We start from the raw sequence: 18,993 nt of genomic DNA, 5'->3' as shown, positions 1-18,993 counted from the left end.
ATTTATGATATATACAATCATATATATATATATATATATATATATATATATATATATATATATATGATTGAGATATATATGTACATCTCAATCGTTCCACTTGCTTAATTCTCTTTGGTGATTGCAGTTCCTTCCAGACCACCGGGTATTTCTGACCTTTTGAGCACTTTGGGCATATTTGGCTTCACAATCAGGAAACGTCCCGTGGGACTGCTGGTGGTCCCCTAAAATGAAAGTTAAGACTAATAGGGGAGTTGAGTGTTGCTTCGCTTAGCGGTGCGCAACATTGCGCAACATAAACAATGAAATGTGGAAAAAAAGCTTATCATTTGCACGTTTGGTGCGGTGACGCATCACTCACTCCTGCACGCGTGTTTGCCCATAATCCGCAAAAGGGGGAGTGTGTGTGTGTGTGTGCATGTGTGTGTCTGTGGGGGGGGGGGGGGGGGGGGCTGTCAGAGGGTGGAGGCTGCCTTTGGGGTGTCTCAGCGGGTCCCACGGATCGGGGATGGCGCTGTGTACAGTGGGAGCGAGTTAGCGGCCAAACTTTGCAGAGCGCAGGCAGGAAAGTTCGCCGGAGCGTCGAGCCGCTGTCACCCGCCGCGGACGGACCTTCCGCGGACCGGACACCTCCGACAACACGGACCTCGATGTTTTGGCGGATGTTTCGCGTGGACCGGGGAGGGTAACCGTGCGTGGTTCGCTGCCCCCGCAGCGCGCCGCTCTTTCAATGGACCTCCGTCCGTCCGATCAGAGTAAGTTGGACTTGAATTGATCGCATGGTTTCCTGACGACCACCGGCCACATTCACGCCTCCTGATATGTAGCTCCGTCCGGGCTGCTTTGAAACAATGAATACCCCCCGTGACAAGGATCTGGCTGTCTCCTCTCGGAAACACCGACTCATGGCCGCGGCTCTGCCCGGCGAGCGCAGCCCGTTGGCCGGCAACGCGTCCCGGGGCGATCGTAACGGTTTGGGGGCGCCGGTTCACTGCTTCATCTGCGGGAGCGGCGTGACCCCGGGCAAGGAGCTGAGGCTGCAGGTGACCTACCAGAAGGAGAGGTCGCCGTTCTTCCCGTTCCTGCAGAACCAGGAACCGGCCCCGGGCGCCGGCGAGCTCAGCCCCGACGGACACGCGCTCGTGTGCGCGGTGTGCCACTGCTTCCTGACGGAGCAGTGGAACTCGTTCGAGAGGAGCAGGACCCCCGTGGAGAAACGCATGTACTGGTTGAAACGGCCGTACCAGTGCGACTCCCGCAGGATCCCGCAGGAGTGGAACATTTCCTACGACCTGGAGCGCCGGATCGGGGTCGGTGGCCAGGGCTACGACGCGGGAGCGGAGTCGGATTTCTCCTCTTTCTCCGAGAACGAGAACCTGTCGGACCAGGAGATCGACCTGGTGGACAGAGCCGGCGCGGGCCGGGACAAGTGCCCGCGAGTAACCGGCAGGTCGCCGAGGGACAGCGGCAGGAAAAACAACGTGATCAGTGTTAAAAACAGCCCGGATTCTCAGCGGGCGATCCGCTACTCGGTGGGGGTCTTCGGGGCGCAGGGGTCGCCCAAAGCCGGGAGCGTCCTGCCGGCGAGGCGCACCGCAAAGATAAATACCGCCTGTCAATCATCTGGCGCTTTGGCGGGGACTCAGGAGAGAGCCCCCCAGCGGTGCTATGACAGCCCCCCCTCCGACACACCTGTGCAGGACAACGGGGTGATAATGCGCAACAGGCAGTGGCTGGAGGAGGGGGTGTCGAGGCGCGCCGAGCCGCGGCAGGTCGACGGCGGTTGCGCCTTCAGGCACCCGCCGCCGCCGCCGCAGCCGCTGCTGCTCCGCGGGAGAGGCGAAGATCACGCCCAAGCCTCCCTGCCATCAGCCAAGTGCACCGCGGACAACTCCGACGAGGATGAGATCAACATCACGAGTGACGACGATGACGGCCGGAGCCGCCGGCCGAGCCAGCGCGAACTTTTCATGAGAACGAGTGCGCAGACGCGCGGCGCGGCGTCTACTCCCGGCGCGGAGGGGAGAGTCTGCTTCGTCTGCGGCTCCGGGCTCAGACGCGATGAGCGCTTTCAAGTCAGTGTTCAGAAGCAGGAGGCGGCGCAGGGCGAACCCTTCTTCCCCTTCCTGTGGCTCCACTCTCCCCCCCGGGGAGCAGCGCCCATAAGCCCGGCGGGCACGACCCTGGTGTGCAGGAGCTGTCACTCCTCACTCATGCAGCAGTGGCAGAGCTTCCAGATGGCAGATGTTCCCGTCCTCCACCGCCTATATGTAGTCCCTCTGAACCAGGGCACGGATGCTCTCCAACCCCTCCTCCCTGCTCCTCAGGAAGGGAAATCCCCAGATCCCATGGAGTGTATACCTGAAACCTTCTACGAGGCCTGTTTCCTCTGTGGTCAGGAGTGTGGGAGGGATGTGAGGGAGGTATACGCGCAGGCCGGTGTTGGCAAACACCGTGGTATGATGTATTTCCCCTTCATCAACATGCTGCCTTGCCCGCCCAACGCCCGGCTGGTGAGGAAGGGCTGCGTCCACTGCTGCTCGAGGTGTCACTTTATCCTGGAGGAGATCTGGAGTGCGTATCGACTCAGCCTCAGCGAGGAGCTGATCACCTCCGTGAGCTCTTTCCTGGTCAGGTATCACGCGGTGACGGCCAACGAGGTGTCCGGACCGGTCCCCTCCCAGTCTGGCGTGCCCTCCCGGCCCGGGAGCTCCGTATCAGTCTGTTACCTGTGCGGCGCGGAGCTTTGCACGGGAGGAGAGTACCAGCTGCATGTCAACCCACCGGGGCGCTGCGGTGAGAGGGAGCCCTTCTTCCCCTTTCTCACAGTCCATCCTCCCGCGCCCCGGGCCAAGCCGGTCGACGCCACAGGCTTGGTGTCAGCCTGTTTCCTCTGCTATCATGACCTGCATGCTCAGTGGGCGCAGCATGAGAGCAGCGGCCTCAGCCCTTCCACAACCTCTACCGCTTGCTCTACCAGTACAACCCCCCAGCTGCCCAGCTCCCCCTGGGCCCGCCAGTACAGCTGTGACGCTTTTGTGTGCTTCTTCTGCAGGCAGGAGCAGCGCAGGCAAGGTAGGCTGTGTACTGTGACTGTGGCCAGGCTACCCGTGTTTCTCTATGCGCCGCGCAGCTCACGAACGCTCCTCGTGGACGATGGGAGACGACTGGTGATCGGCTCGTGTGTGGAATGTAAGGCGATGGTGCAGGTTGGACAGAGCATGCAACAGGACAGAGACCGGCTGGGAAAAGAAAGCTCAGAACAGGAGAAGAAGGAGGCGCTGTCAGCCTCGCCGCATTCAAGACTGAAGGTAAGACCCCGAAAAGAAATGTCAGATTTTTATCTTTTCTGTTTCGAAATCCCTCCTTCATACCCACGAGTTTTCCCACGGGGCAGGCAGACGGTTTCTGTCCCATTTTGACTGGGTCCGGCTTCTCACGGCAAAGACTGATTCAGACGTTCGGTGGAATTTCTGTGATAAAGCAACACTGACTCTAAATAAAACTGCAAAGTGCTTTTTTTGGTCTTGCAATGATTACTTTATGGCTGATGACAAATCTCTAATGAGTCAAGTTGTATGTGAATGTGTGGCTGTTGACTGAAGGATCCGGGGGAGTTAAGGGTGGTTTGACTGCACAGCTGGGATGAGCAATAATGAGGCAAACTTTTTCGCAAAAACACACTTCTAACCGCGGGGATCTAAAGGCCAAGATTAGTCTTGTGTTTGTTGTCGGACTCTCCGTGTTTGTGTGTGTGTGTGTGTGTGTTTATTTGAGTAAGTGTGGCTGAATTTGTCTCGCCCTGAGTTGAGCAGTTTGTTTGGGTACAAGCTATGTTGAGATACTCACAATGGTATTTTCATTAAATGACTTCAAAACAAGTTATATATATAGATCAAAATGTCACAACACCAATACTGGCGTAAACAGATCAAATCTGCATGCCCTTGAAAATTGAGCTCTTATCTACCGTCGACCTGCAGCAGTATCCATGGGGAAAAAAATAATGTTTAGAAAAAAACTGCCGTATGTCAATTCTGTACTCATATAGGTAACCTGCCGTTCCCTTCATCCGTCTCCAGGGTTTCATTCTTAAACTCCAACGTTCTGTCAAAAAGCGATGGTAAACCATGTTCCCAGTGTTACGGAGCAGATTGCAGGACTCTGTATTTGCAGATGATCAATAGCAGAGAATGGAATTTGGAGGCAGTTGGTCTGTAGAGAACCATAGAAGAGAGGAAAAGAGGATTGTGATGTGTTAATGAAGAGCTGAAGATCATTCAGACAGCTAGTTGGCGGCGCCAGCAGATCTCTCATGCGAATAGACACTGACTGTCCAGCCAGGACATATGAAGAACATCTGTGGATGCCATTCACAGTCAGCGACGTCAAAATGTAAAAGTCTCGCACCAGCTGCCCGCCCTCCTCCTCAAGTGTGACTTCTTTTTCTTTCGGGTGCAATTTGTAGTTACATTAAAGATCGAGAGCAACATGCAACAGGAATCTGCTTCTGCTGGAACCAAACAGCTGACCTCACTGTTATGTGGCACACAACCTAGACGGTCGTCTGATTGGCGCTTAAAAAACTTGTTATCATTTGTCAGTCGCATGTGAGCCAGTCTCAGATGGGCTGATATAAATCATATGTAAGGGATACTCCTAATATAGAGTCTAATTATGGGACGAGCTCTTCTGACCACCAGAGCCGGGGCAGTGACAAGTGTGTGGGAAGAGAGAGGTGTCAGAGTGGGAAGGTCTCGAATGATCGTTTTGGTCGCGGTAGGGCTGCAGGTGGTACGGACGCTTTTGGCCAGGGTAAGCAAATGAGATCACGGCTCTTAAAGTGTCACTGTGTGTCTGCGTGTCTCTCCGGAACAGGGGAGACGCTGAGGGGCTGGGGGGAACCTCTAGTCTCATTTATGCTGGAGAGGAATGCTCAGTTCTGGTGTCAGTGATGGTAAAGAGGAGAGTGGTCTGTGTGTGTGATCTGACAATTGTATAGGTTATTATATGGACTACAGTAGTCCTTCGGATCAGGCCTCTTGTCCCATTCTATCAGTCTATTAAATAATATTCAGAAGCTGCTGTTCATTTGATATTCAGCCAAATGAAAGCCTCTACGGTCACCCCCCTCTTCAGGTCACTTTACTGGTTTGCACAAATTTAATACAAGATACGAGTACTTCCTGCAAGGCAGTGCATTAGATCGGCCCTTGCAATCTACAGTCTTTGGTAAGGTTCTCAGCCTGGCTCTGTTTTAGTTGCCCCTCCTATCACAGTTTGCCTTACCCCTCAATCCCTGTACCCAGAATTTGCTCGTCCAGTTTGTGACGTCCAACATCTCTGGCACCGCCATGGTGGAATGACCTCCTCGAGTTTTGCCAGGACAGCTGTATCAGTCCAGATCTTTCGGCAGGGACTAAAGACACATTGATTCAAGGAACACCTAGCCCCTTGTTGGTGATAATGACGTACAAATAGTATTCTGCTCTTTAACAGATTCAATAAAAAACAGATAATTATAACTACCATTTTTTAGCCTACGGTTAATATAATTTTTCTCCAGGTGTTTATTTTTGTTGATTTTTTATGAGCCTGCATGTGTTTTCTAGTCCCAAGCCTTACATGTTCTGACTCGGCGTTAATGTGCTGGGTGCACACATTTACATATATGGTGTGCTCAAGTGTGTTGTATTTTTCTGTCAAAGAAGTGTGTGCTCTGCGTAAAGGAGTGACCGTGTTCCCGCTGCATGGCCCATTTCCTCTAAAGGAGGCATTTGCTGTCACAGGAAAAACATGTCGGTATCCTGACGGTGTCGCAAAGGAAGATTTATAGTGCAGCAAAAGAAGGCACAAGGTCAAGAATTCACACCAAATTTGGAAGCAAGGTTACTAATGGAGATCAAGATATTAACCGTAAAACAAAAATGTGGAGAGAAACAAAACGCCTCAAAGCTTTTAAAACATGGGGATGCATGCACCTTGAAAATCACATTGTCACGTCTCTCACAATGTGTGCGTCAATAGAAACCCTGAATCAAAATGTTTCAAAAGCATTGTGCGTGTGTGCACGTATATACATATATATATATGTATGTATATCAGTCGTTGTTTTCTTAATCAATGATGGGAGCCGTCCATGTCTGTGTCAACCCGTGGATGTGTCTGTGATTTTTCCCACAGCTGTGCCCCCCACCCTCCCCTCTACCCCACCCCCCCTGCTCCCTCAGTAGGGTCAGGTCGGACAGACAGCCTTGCGTTTCACTGGGAATCCTCCAGAATTTGAAGGGCTTAATATCAAATCTGCGAGAGGTATGTTCTGATTTAGCACTGCAAACTTTAATCACGCTCTTCCTGCCAGCATCCCTTTGGTGTTGCATTCTTGCTCACGTCTGTCGGGAGAGTCTGGATGATTTGGAGGTGTTATTTTTTCAAGACATTCTTTTGTCCCCTTTTCATTATCTTGGCCATTAAAAAAAGCTTCAGATGAGGTACAAACTCTCCTTTGTGGTTTATTGTTGCAGACATTTATAGATTCTGTCCCAAGTGCGTGTCTGTTTTGGTCATAACAAATCAGAGGCTTTTGTTAATCAACCAATTTTTAGTGTACTAAATCCCTTTAGTTAAAAAATTATACAGTCACTGACATTGTTGTAGCCAAAATCATCTTGTCAGGTTTGTAGGCGTCTTACGTAATGAAGGGCTTTGCCAAATTGGCAGGAGAACTGACAGTGTGTGCGTATGTGTGTGTGTGTGTGTGTGTGTGTGTGTGTGTGTGTGTGTGTGTGTGTGTGTGTGTGTGTGTGTGTGTATGTGTGTGGAAGTCTGTGATTGTTACACCTGCAAAAGGAAAACAGCTTCAGGTTTTAAAGCAAATGTCTAATAAGCCATTTGTAAAGAAAACACCTGAAAAGGTGTTACGCTGAGGTGCAAAATGAAGTGGAGATAAAAAGTAAAAGTACTGCTCTGCCACTTGAATTTTACTCAAAATTTACTTCTTTGTTAAAATACTAAACTGATGCTTAGCACACTAGTGCAGGGGTGCCCACATTTTTTACTTTGTGAGCTACTTTTCAAATGACCATGTGAAAAATGATCTTCCTCCACTAAAAATGCTGCATATATATGTATTCATATATCTACTCAGTTTACTTCACACAATAAATGTTTGTGGATCTTGCATAACTGCGTGAACCCTTATGGCACACTACAACAGAGTACTTTTTTGGTAAATACCTTTATCTGATGACTTGAATGGAGTCAGCAGCATAGTTGAACTTAGCTGTGAGAAAAATGACTGCTGTCCTGACAGCTGGGATTTTAGTTCCTTCACCTTTCTCCTTCTCAGCTCACTATTCGGAGGGAAGTCAGTGCTGTAGTTTTTATGAACGGTCTGAAAATGCCGCTCCACATTTCTCATTTTCGGTATAGCAATGGCAGACCGGCAGATGAGGCAAACGCACTTTTAAAATGACATAGGGGAAAAAAAAGTCCACCTCCCATTCTGTATGGAAGTGATATGTTTTAGTCTTTTTACCCGGCCCAGCTCCCCCACTCATTTTTATAACCCATAAATTTAGAAGACATAAATTGGAGGCTAACTCGCTAGCTTGCTAGAACGCGCCGTAATGTGCACATACGCAGTGACGCCTGTGTCAGAAAAGGTCAGATTGGACAAACTGACTGTCAGTCAAGTGACAAATTTCATAGTGAGGATGATAGACTGACGTCTATGTTTTAATGCCACACGATCTACCCACACTACCTTTGCGATCTACCGGTCGATCGCGATCGACCTATTGGGCACACCTGCTTTAGCGCCTGTGACAAACTTTCATTCATTCAGAGCTGCATATAGAGACATACAGCGATTCACACTCACACTCACATGTCTGGACAATGTAGGGTTTCCAGTGAACCTTCCACATGCTTTTGGAAAGACCAGATGAAACCCACGCTGACACAGGAGACAACAAGCAAACTCCACACATGAAGGGCAGCGGTCGGAATTGAACCAACAACCTTTGCGATTTACTGCGCCACTGTGCTGCCCCCGTGTGATGAGCAATGAGAATAAAATGCTCACAATCCATCTTGTTCTCGCTCTTTCCTCTGAATTTCCACTTGTTAATGTGGTGTCTGGATTTGGTCTCTTAAGTCCCTGGATTTAATCGGTATTTATTTATTTCAAACTTGATACCTTTCAGTCTTCATATTGAGCTTGGGAAAATGACAGCGTTTTTTTTCGTATTTGTGCATTTTCCATTCTAACTTGTCCTTTTGAGGGCGAGCCCAAGCTCAGGTGCTTCAAATCCACGTTCGTCCTCATTTGCTGGAGGGTTTGACCGCGGCGCCTTCAGACCTGATGTGCACCAGAGAGAAAAATCTTTGTCAAATAAATGTACAATTTGAACATGCGCTATATCAGGGGTGGGCAAACTACGGCCTGCGGGCCACATCCGGCCTGTTGGTCTTTTAATCCGGGCCGCCAAAGATCGGAACAGAATTTAAACTTGATGTGAATGATTGAATGATTGGATCAATGAATGTGGGGGCTCAAATGGGAAATTATTTCATTTTTGGAGCTGCTTGAGAATTTTCTTGAGCTGAATGACACCAATGTTCAGACAAATGTCAGAAGAGTCTGATATGTACTGTTAACAAATGCATTTTTTTCTAAATATGTATCATATCTTATGCTGACCCTGCCCGTCTGTCAAATTTTAAAAGTCAATGCAGCCCCTGAGCCAAAACTTTTGCCCACCCCTGTGCTATATACACAACCATATACAGAAGTTTTCCAAAATAAACAAAATGCCAAGACAAAGCAACAGCAATACGACAGAGATGCTTGTACCACAAGATAAACACGAGAACTGAATGCTCGCTGGGCTACCCAGTGGCGGTTGGCATAAGCTTGCTCGCCTATGACTCAGATCACGGCTCGCGTCATAAAGCAAAACAATCATCTGAGCGACGGCTCAAATCTCAGAAAATCTGTCAGTTGATTCAGTGGCAGTTCGAGGTTTCACTGGATATGAAAGTACCAAGAGTTGAAGTGGTGGAAATATGTTCAAGTCAAGCAGTCTGATGATGGAGAAGGGCCTTCTCATCAAATGGTGCTGAGGAGTTCACATAGCTTTTCTTCATACCCACCTCTGGGAAAGTCTTCATAAATGTGCCATCAAGAATAATAATTCACAATCAAATGTTTGGAAATAATTTTCACTGTGGCACACCACATCTACTGTATTTCTATTTTCACAAGTTGAATTGTTAAGTTGGAGTTCATAAACCTGCTCGATGGCCTGAGGAAAGTATGTGTTCTGCGTTGGATGTTAAAAATACACCCCTGTGCACTTTGCTATACATGCAAAGCTGGATTTGAATATCATCAGAATGTGTTCTTCATGCCCATCAAACAAATGGTCTCGCTCGAACTTTCCTGAATTCACTCTGACAGCCCGGCCCCATTAAAATTAATATCCGGATTCGGTTGAGTGAACAGGGTGAAAAAGCGAACAGAGATGGTTATGTCTTGCTAAAACCCTGAAACGCTGCGCCCTGCTGTGACCCCTTTTTAAAAGTGCTTTTGTGGGTGCCTGTTTGGCACCAACAAGTGTGTATCCAATGAGCCAGACTTGCATCTCACTACAGTAAGCTAGTGGTGATCTATTAACCACGGCTCCTGTGAGAACAGAGCCATGTAAGTGGGAGTCAGCGCTGATGTGTGTGTGCTGTGATTAAATCGGGGTATTCATGAGGTTTGTGCACGAGAGACAAGCATTGTGTTTCTGCTCTGTAGTTATTTTCCCTGTTTTTTATCTTTAGTCTAATTCTGTCTCAGTTTCTCTCTCTGCCCTTGCTCATCTTTTCTTCTATTTTTTGATCTTTTCTGAACTGACAGTGCGGAAGAGTTGGATGGACTCACTCTATAGTGTGAGGATTGCAGTTTGCTGAGGAAGTTTTTTTTTTTTTTGCTTTTGTTTTTGTCTTGGAATTAGAAGCAGAGCCAGAATCTCAAACATCTAATCCGCTAAATCATTCAAGGGACATCATAAATATGAAATTAGAATTTGCTTTTCATATCTATATTACAGGAAGCAACATTTATTAGTCATTCAAATATGTGTCTAAAACAAATATTAAGTTCAATGAAATGATTCACAATGTTAATTTAGGGTCTGTGTGCACACATTCCATCGATATTTTGTTTAAGAGTGATCCTGCTATCAGCGTGAGATTCATTTTCTCCTCTTTATATCCTGTGTATCTTCTCAGGTTTATCGCTCTTCCTCATTGTGATTTACTAAGAAATATGACAGCTGAAGTACGACAGCTGGGTTTTTGCTCGAGATCACCTTTCAAGCAGTCCAGTAAAGTAGAATTACTGTTTTTGGTAAGCACTACTGTACATGAACGTCCCCCTGGGGGAGGGAGGGGGTGGGGGGTGGGGGGCGTTCACTGATGTTTTGTAACATGTACAACTGATCTGTGGTAAATTCTGCCGTGTGTTGCTGCCTTTCATGGTGTGTGGTGTAGTGCCAATGTGGAAGTGTGGTGGCAATTTCAGGGCTGCCATGCTGTACTGCCCTGGAGTCTGGGTTTTAGTGTAGTAAACCAGGTTTGATGGGGTAATTATAGAGGAAAGAGTGTAATGAAACTTTTGCTCTGTGCTTTCCAGCAGCTGCCATTTTCCATAACAGAATCAATTCCAAATGCATACATTGAAACACACATACTCTCTTTCCCTCGCTCTTTCTCTCTCTCTCACACACACACACACATTTGCACACACTTGCCCTAATCTTTGATCAACATCTCATACCCAACAGCTGCAAGTGTGTGCAAATCTATGTGCTTGTGTGCATGTGTGTCTGCCAGGTGGTTGGGAGTGGTGGCAGGTGTTTGCTCTTGTGCTGGCAAATTCATCTGGATTGTGCCACAGCTGTGTGTGTGTGCGTGTATGTGTATGTGTGTGTGTGTGTGTGTGTGTGTGTGTGTGTGTGTGTGTGTGTGTGTGTGCATGTGTGTGTGTGTGTGCATGCGTGCACCTGGACACAGCTGTGATGTATAGTAGCTCAGCAGCCAGTATTTTATCAATTTTTTTTCTTTTTCTCAAATGTTACATGCTCTAAGCTGACTGGATAGGATTCAATATTATCAGGTGCTACTTGTCTTTTTTTTTTTTAGTCGTTCAGACTGTCCAAGCAATTTGGTATGAATGTGATTATGAGTATTTTACCCCCTCGCCCCTTTGCTGATTTTGCTGATGATTCTAATGGGATGAAGAAAGGGAAGATTCAGACCCAACCTGCTGTCAAGAAAAGAGATGGAGATGTCAGTTTAAGCCCTAAATAGACCATGTAGTGGGCTAAATATACTGCACACCCTGTGACAGTCAGCACACCCAGTCTAACCAACCAGCCACTGGAGAGCTTTATTCTCTTTCCGTCAGCCAACCAGAGGAGAGATAATGATAAGCCATACTCTTCAGGAGTCTTATTTTGGCTGAAGAAGACGTTCGCTTCTTGGATGACTCTCTCCCTCCATTAACATCCCCTCATGGCCATGACACCCCCCCACCCCAACTCCCCATGCAATCCAGCCACCTGGTGTCTTACATACTCAGCTTGTCCTGCCAGCTCTGGGACAGCTGTAAGAGGCAGACAGTAAAGGGGGGGTGGGGGGGGCGTTAGACTGAGCCACTTGTGAAGCTAAAAACCATGTCAGAATGCAGTTCAGGAACTTTACAGTAGCCGTGACACATTTAGCATTGTTTAGTCTGCAGAGACACTGGAGAAATTCATCGCAATACATTTTTTTTCTCCCTGTATGAAAAAAACGTAGTCACAGTTGTCTGTAGAGCCACTCTAAACAGATACTTCACAATCCCATCATAAAAATGGACCCACCCGGATGCTTTGAACTAAACCCAGATTTAAACGGTGCCAAGACAACGCCACATCAGAATGCAAGTTTGGCAGATCCAGCTGCACAGGTTTCTAGAGTGATTTGTTTCACTACTGTGGATTGTATCCATGTCTTTTATATTGAGGTCTCACACAGTGTCATGTTTTCGCTTGAGATAGGCTATGACGGAGCAGCTCATGCCACCAATGTTGAGGTGTTGACCTCTTTTGACCTCAGGGCAAGCTTTAGGTCGGGGGTCATGATCCAGTGCCCGGGAAAATGGTAATCCAGAGCACCGTGAAAACAAAAGCAGTTTCCCATAGCTTGGACACCGGCGGCATTGGTTACATACGTAAGAAATTAGATTTGTGAGCTCATGCAAACAGATAAAGTATGGTTACTGAGTATTTGTGATACTTTCCGGTGGTGTGAGTTTCCCACATGGACATTACCATACAATGAGTCACAAACAAACTAATATAGTTGCTCCATCTGTGCGACAGATAGATACCACAGATTCCGCCTGAAGGCCTCCCATTTTTTGTTTGTTACTTTTTGTCTTCAAACCCTTTCAAGTATGACATCTGCACTGTTGATGTGTTACAAATATAGACTTCATGTAACTGTTTACCACCGCTGATTATGACTAGGATTCATTGCAAACATGCTTATCCTACTCAAATCTATAAGAATAGCAATATACTCATGCACTGGCTAGTAAACATTGCCAGTGGTGATAGTGGTGATCCCAAATTCAATAGTGTTTGTGCAAAATACATCATCAAGAGTCAGTTAGTGTGCAGTAAAGATCTTAAGAATTTAACCTCTTCATCGAATCTGCAACATGGTTTTTGGTTTTGGCAGTTATCAAGACAGATTTTAATCTGAGCCACGACTAATGAAAATCAGACGAGAGTAACAGGATAGAGGGACCTTAACCTTGAAAATTATTAGAGTTGGCCTTGTTGAGAAAACTTAACGCTTCCTATTTGAAATAGAGACCTATTGTAAATGCTTAAGTCATTATCAAAGCCAGCAGAGGCAGAGAGCTTCAAGATGTTTCTATGTCCTTCTCTTCTACACGGGGGTATAAAAATAGTACTTGGCTTAAGTTTGATGTCAGAGGTCGTCTCCTCTCCCCCGTCATTCTTTTTCCTGAGCTCCCTCCTCTCTCCGCTGTCCCCCATCACCTTAGGACCCCACCTCCTTTCTCTGCTAACCCCCTCATTCCCCCTTCCTTTCTCTCCCCTTCCTCTTCATCTCTCCCTGTGGTATTAGCGGGGCCACATGTTGCTGGCCTCTCCTGGTGGTGTGAGCCCCATGGCAGGCCCTGGCTCCAGGTTGACGCGTAGCTGTGTGTGTGTGTGTGTGTGTGTGTGGATGAGGGAGACACTGTAATGTGTGTCTGCATGCCTACCAGAGAGTGTGCATATGCGTGCGTGCGCGTGTGTGTGTGTGTCTGTGTGTGTGTGTGTGCGTGCGTGCGTGCGTGCGTGCGTGTGTGAGGTCGCTAACACAGTAACCTGATATTGGTGTGGCTGAGCAGTACAGAGTGGAGCAGTGCTGTGATTTATCCTGCGGGCGCAGCAGATGGCTGCAACAGGAGTTTGTTTAAGTTTGCTTCAGAGCTGGGCAAGCAGCCAGGAGCATAGAGAGGGCCTGCCAGAAAAATGTTCACTGACTCTGGATGCCTAACCACACTACTCCCCCTCTTCTCTCCCCTCTGCCTCTCGCCAACCCCTTGCAGCCCCCTTTCGTCCACACACACACGGTCTTGCAGACTTTCTGTCGCTATTCTCCTTTTACCACTCTCTTATTTCTCTTTTCTCCCATCTGCTTCACACACATGCTTTCATTCACACACACATTCACGCACACACACATGCACTGTGTGCATGATTCTAGACTCTATTGGCAACATCCCGAATGCTGACATGGTCTCTCACCTCATGCAAAGCCATTATGACTTAGGAAGTATCCATTCTTATCGAGGCCATCTCAATGCAACTATACTCTGCCGCGGATACTTGAAATGCGAGGAACGTCAACAGCATTTAGAAAGACAGAGAAGAACAATCAAAGCTTTGTACAAGAGCCTTGTATTATTTGCTAGTTGATTACAAAGTACAGTCCAGGCATTGCATCGGTGTGACTCCGCTGGTCAAACGTCCATTTTTTTTTTTTCCCCACATGTGATCCATTTTCTCTGTGTCGTCTCAGGTTCATTCCCTGTCAATTTCGATCTTCTATTTCTCATTCAAGACATTCACGGGCGCATTTTAAAGCCAAGACCACTTATAGGTCAGGCAAAATCAGCATACGGCATATCGGAATATTCATTCATTCATATTTTATCTCTCCTACACACAGAGCTGCGTGAGGGCGTGAGCCAATCGGCACCGACGTGGGTGAGAGGCAGGATACATCCTTGATCACAGGCCCATGTGTGGAGACATATCAGTTAAATCAGTCTTTATCAAATCTTCATCATGAATGGATAATTTAGTCTTTCTTATAACAGCTTACTCATAACTTACCCTATTCCGTTGTTTATTTCTTGATTTCCAAGTAATTTTTTCATTTTAAAAGGCAATTTATTGTTTGACTTGTGGATAATTTCCTAGTGACTTAAACTCACCAAATTCATATGTTGCTGCTTTTCAGTGACAAGTGAGTATTTTTGACAGACATTGAAGGGAAAAATGATTGTAAAATACATTGTTTTTTATCCACAATGCAACTCCAAATCTAATTTAATATGTTGGATCCTATCCTTTGATTGGGCCCTTCAACATCTCATCGAGGATGACAGGATTTTTTTCCCCATGCAAAGTCGGCTATTATGCCAAATGCAAGGTGTTTGTCTTTTGAGCTTTTTAGGGTGAGATTAATAAATAATATAAGTGTCATCAATAACAACATTCTTGTGCTATGTCTTATAGTTGGAGCAAGCTTAAATCCAAATTTCCTATCCGTATTATGTTGTCCAGGGAGCTTCGTGATCGACATTAACCCCAGCACTTCAAATACAGACAAGCCACAAGGCTTTCACACAACATTGGCAAAAAAGGAGACAGGTGAAAAGCAGAGAATTCTTTAAATTGTCTAAATTGCTTCATAACCGCCTGCCTCTCTGCTCTTTGATACCCTTGACGGAGAGGAAGTGAGTAGGGCACAGGTCAGGTAGCTTAGCAGCTAGCTAATGAATATTTATCCGTCAGGGTCAGACTCCTTTGACAGATGCGCCCTTGTGAGTCCTATTAAAGCCTTAAGTGTGCTAATGTATGCTCAATAATTTCATATACTGGTCTGTAGAAAACAGCATATGGCCTTAAAACATCTACATTCTAAATTGGTCTGCAGGTTTGCCTGAAGCAAGCATTGAAATTTTTAATTTCAATTGAGGATTTGAAGGTAACTTAATTTAAAAAAGTCTTTGTGAATGGAAGACAAACCATAGCGCTCCAAATGAATAGTGTCATAGTGTCAATATCCGTGTCTATCAAGGAAAGGAGAAAAATAAGAAAATGAATAAACAATCTTCTGCTTGGAAAATTTGCACTTAACCATGAACTTGGTGAGCCATCATAATAATTTTAGATTGGGAATTGCAGATCCCTTTGGGGGAAATAGCATTTCCATATCACCACTGTCAATGCCTATGATAAGATAATATGTATAATGGTAAACCAGATATTCCTTACGAGCAAGTTTTAGTCCACCCAATGGTTCGCCTGAGACGAGTGGTACAAACACAGCCATCTCCCTGAACCAATGCTTCAGACAGAGTGATGCTGGCTGAGGAGAGTTCCTCTCCGACACTAACTCAATCGGGAACGTGTTCCGAGTGTTTGACTGATAGCAGTCTTTGGATCGGCTTCCATCCCCGCGCAACTCCACAGGTGGCAGAGTTGTTCCAGTTTCTCTATAAAACAGGGGTAAAAGAGGCCGACCGTTAGATTTCATGCTTATTTCCCTCAATATGACAGTGTTTTGGAGCAGCACAATCAGCGTAGATCAAAGCTGTCTGTCCGTGTTGTTTTCCGAGGAGGCCGAGCCGCTGAGCTGAGTCCGAGCGGCGTTTATGGAGTGTTGCTGAGCCTGGCGTGGCTGCGGTCCTGTTGGATCTCTGTGATAGCCTGTTAAAACCGAGTGGCAGCCCGACTTTAAAAAAGTTGCTATACGTCAACCCATAGACCTGCTGCAACCTTGGGAACACAAATATATTTGTTTTTTTGGATGTGCGCATGTGTTTATATGTGTTTGTCTGTCTGCAAAACAGCAACTCAACAGCTAGCAGGGATGAACCTGGAGCAGAAACAGGACAAGCAACAATAAGGCCTGTTGACCTTTTAACCGCTATCTCTATGCGATGAGGTAATCTTAAATTGCATCTACAGCCAAATGTTCCCTGTCAAGTGACTTTAACACAGGAGGGTTTAACTTATGGAACTCATCCCTTTTTTTTAACCCAGTAATAGCGTTCGATACGTTCTGATAGAGGTACACAGTGATGTCATTCAGTGAGAATATTTTGCTCACATTAATAATTGCATCCTGTACAACATCTGTAGAACTTTTTGAGGAAACTATACGCATCTGTGTCAGAATGGGAAATCGGTTCTATATATGTCAAACTATGAGCTACATTATGGACCTTATTACAAAGATGATTCAGTGTGTACCAGCATAAAAAAGTGGCACGGCCCTGTGCCAATGTCTGTGGTGAAGCTAGGAAGGAGTATGGCAACAGAACATATTTATGCAGTGTACGAAGAAATCCTGCTTTTATGAACTTGAACCACAAAATATTGCCATCCAGATAATTTGTCTAACCACAGTCAAGAGTGTGCCAGCTTGCAGTGAGGACAGGATCTGATTCTGAACTTTGCCAAAATGTTGTGCAACCTATACGGTCCAAGTAATCCATCATTAAAACAAGTCTGTTAAAATCATTACTGCCCAATCTTACAAAATGCATAAAGGGCTCTTTTTTTTTCCCCCCAGATTTTGTCATTTGCCGGTGCCTGCGGATTAGAGGCATAGGTGAGAGTCGGTGGAGCCGTGTTTCTGTGTGTGGTATCCTGTAGCCCGGCACTGGGGTAAATATTTGACGAGCGCAGGCACCACTAGGAGAGGAGAGGGGTCTGTTTGATGGGCTGATATCGTGTGAGGCCGAGGATGACGTTGGATTTTCCTAAGAGAGCGAGAGAGAGAGAGAGAGAGAGAGAGAGAGAGAGAGAGAGAGAGAGGGAGAGAGAGAGAGAGAGAGAGAGAGAGAGAGGTGTTTGTGTGTCTCTTCTGAGAACCAATAGAAAATTCTAATCCTACAACATAGTAATCATCATGCAGATTATGTGTGTGGTCATACATGTTTTTCCACTGAAGGTTAAATTTTGGCACACTCCGATATCAACATCCAATTATCAGTGCTTTCTCCACTGTTGTTGTGACACCTGGCCTATGGGCTATGTGACAAAAGGAGACCAAAGACTTATCAAATACACAAGTAAATCACCAGATATCAAAACTGCCCTGCCAAACCAGAATAACTGCAATGCAAAATGATAAGCATTCCTATTGTCGCCGAATGTGACAACCAAAATGTTAAGCGTGAATATTTAATGCAGTTTTTGATGCACAGTTCTTTCATCGCATTGTTAGCATTCAAACAAAGATCGGTGAAAGTGTGAACCAATTCATTGAATCACAAACTCGCTCGTTCCTTCTTCTAATCTCTTTCCCATAACAGTGTGTCAGCATTAGCATTACTTCATATATTTTCAGTGTATTAAATGCAATGAACTTATTTCACCTGAAACACAAGATCATATTAATTCATTAATTATCTATAATACTTATCCTAAACTCTGGCATTCACACATCAGGGGTATTCGGGGTCTCCCCTGAAGTGTGTTTTGGGTCTTTGGGAGAGGAAACTGGAGAAGTCAGAGAAACTCTACACAGACACGGGGACAACGTGCACACTCCACACAGAACGTCCACCTGTTGGAATCAAACGATGGACCTTCTTGCCGTGAGGAGGAAGCGCTAACTGCTTTGCGGTCCACAAGGTCATACTGCTGTGCCACATTTTAATCCTTCTAACAGGTTACCTATTCATCTTTGATATATAAGGTTATATTTATCTTGCTCTTCATTGAAGACATTTTGTGAGGATGACACCAATGTGTAATTAGTTAGTTTATCCACTGACTTGAAATCTTCACATACTTTGTCTAAAGATTGGATTCATCCCTGACCAGTTTAACTTATTTGATTTAGTCCCTAGATAGTTCTTGGTTGTTATAGCCCGGTTCAGAGTGTATTATTGAATGCGTGTTTATGTCCATGTGTGTCTTTGTCTTTCTTAGTTTCTGTCTCCTTTTTTTTATTCTCAACTCCAAATCTCCCCCCTCCTCTTCATTCTTTGCCTCTTCTCATCTCCCTCTCTGTGCAGAGAAAGCCAATCTCTCTGGCGCCAATGCTGCACTTTATTTTTCTCTCAGGAGAAGTCAGGTTTGCTCTTCCAGCGTTTCTTTTTACAGCATTTTTTTTTTTTTTGCAGTTTTTCATTACTTATCTATTAGAAGGACTTTTTCATGCTCAATGGCAGTAGGTCGTCAGTGCCATGAACTGCACTCCGGGGGTAGAATTTGTATGTGCATTTGTGTGTATGTGTGTGTGTGTGTATGTGTGTGTGCATGTAAGTGCACAATCTAAGCACAGATGTTCTCAAAGGCTCCAGCTTTACGCAGAAGTTCTCCCTCTCCCCTTGCAGAAAAAGGGAAGTGTCTAATAAAAGGCGGGTGTATGAGACGAAGTGAGTCATGCACACACGCACGGAGAGAGTCGGCCTCCCTCGATCTCCCTGAGCTTGTGAGAGAGTGAGTGAGAGAGCAGGAAGCAGGGAGGGAGGCTGTGCCAAGCTGGAGCTGAATTCCTGCCAAGAGTCTACTTGTTTGCTCGTCTGGCTGGAGCCAGAGGCTGACCTTATTAGCTAGGAGGGCAGCCGTCTTATTAAAACACATCTGGCGCTCAGGGAGCCCAAATAGTCCTCATATTGTCTTCCTGCTTGCT

The 18,993-nt window shown here is 46.2% G+C and overlaps 1 protein-coding gene across 1 annotated transcript in view; it reads left to right on the top strand.

Annotated features, from left to right (window-relative positions):
- The first annotated feature begins 712 nt into the window (after nt 1–712).
- The window catches only part of gse1b (Gse1 coiled-coil protein b), a 161,085-nt gene continuing 142,804 nt past the window's right edge, over nt 713–18,993 (top strand). Inside the window, exon 1 of the mRNA XM_086174487.1 lies at nt 713–3,311. Coding sequence (XP_086030613.1) covers nt 852–3,311 — 2,460 coding nt within the window. The 5' untranslated portion in view covers nt 713–851. The remainder of the gene's footprint in view (nt 3,312–18,993) is intronic.

This window comes from Fistularia commersonii, chromosome 27 (assembly GCF_037954325.1).
Source record: "Fistularia commersonii isolate RoL2024-O1a breed Wild chromosome 27, RoL_Fcom_v1.0, whole genome shotgun sequence".
Classification (NCBI taxonomy): Eukaryota; Metazoa; Chordata; class Actinopteri; order Syngnathiformes; family Fistulariidae; genus Fistularia; species Fistularia commersonii.
Note: the sequence above shows the minus strand (reverse complement) of the source record. Positions and strands in the feature narration are given on the sequence as shown.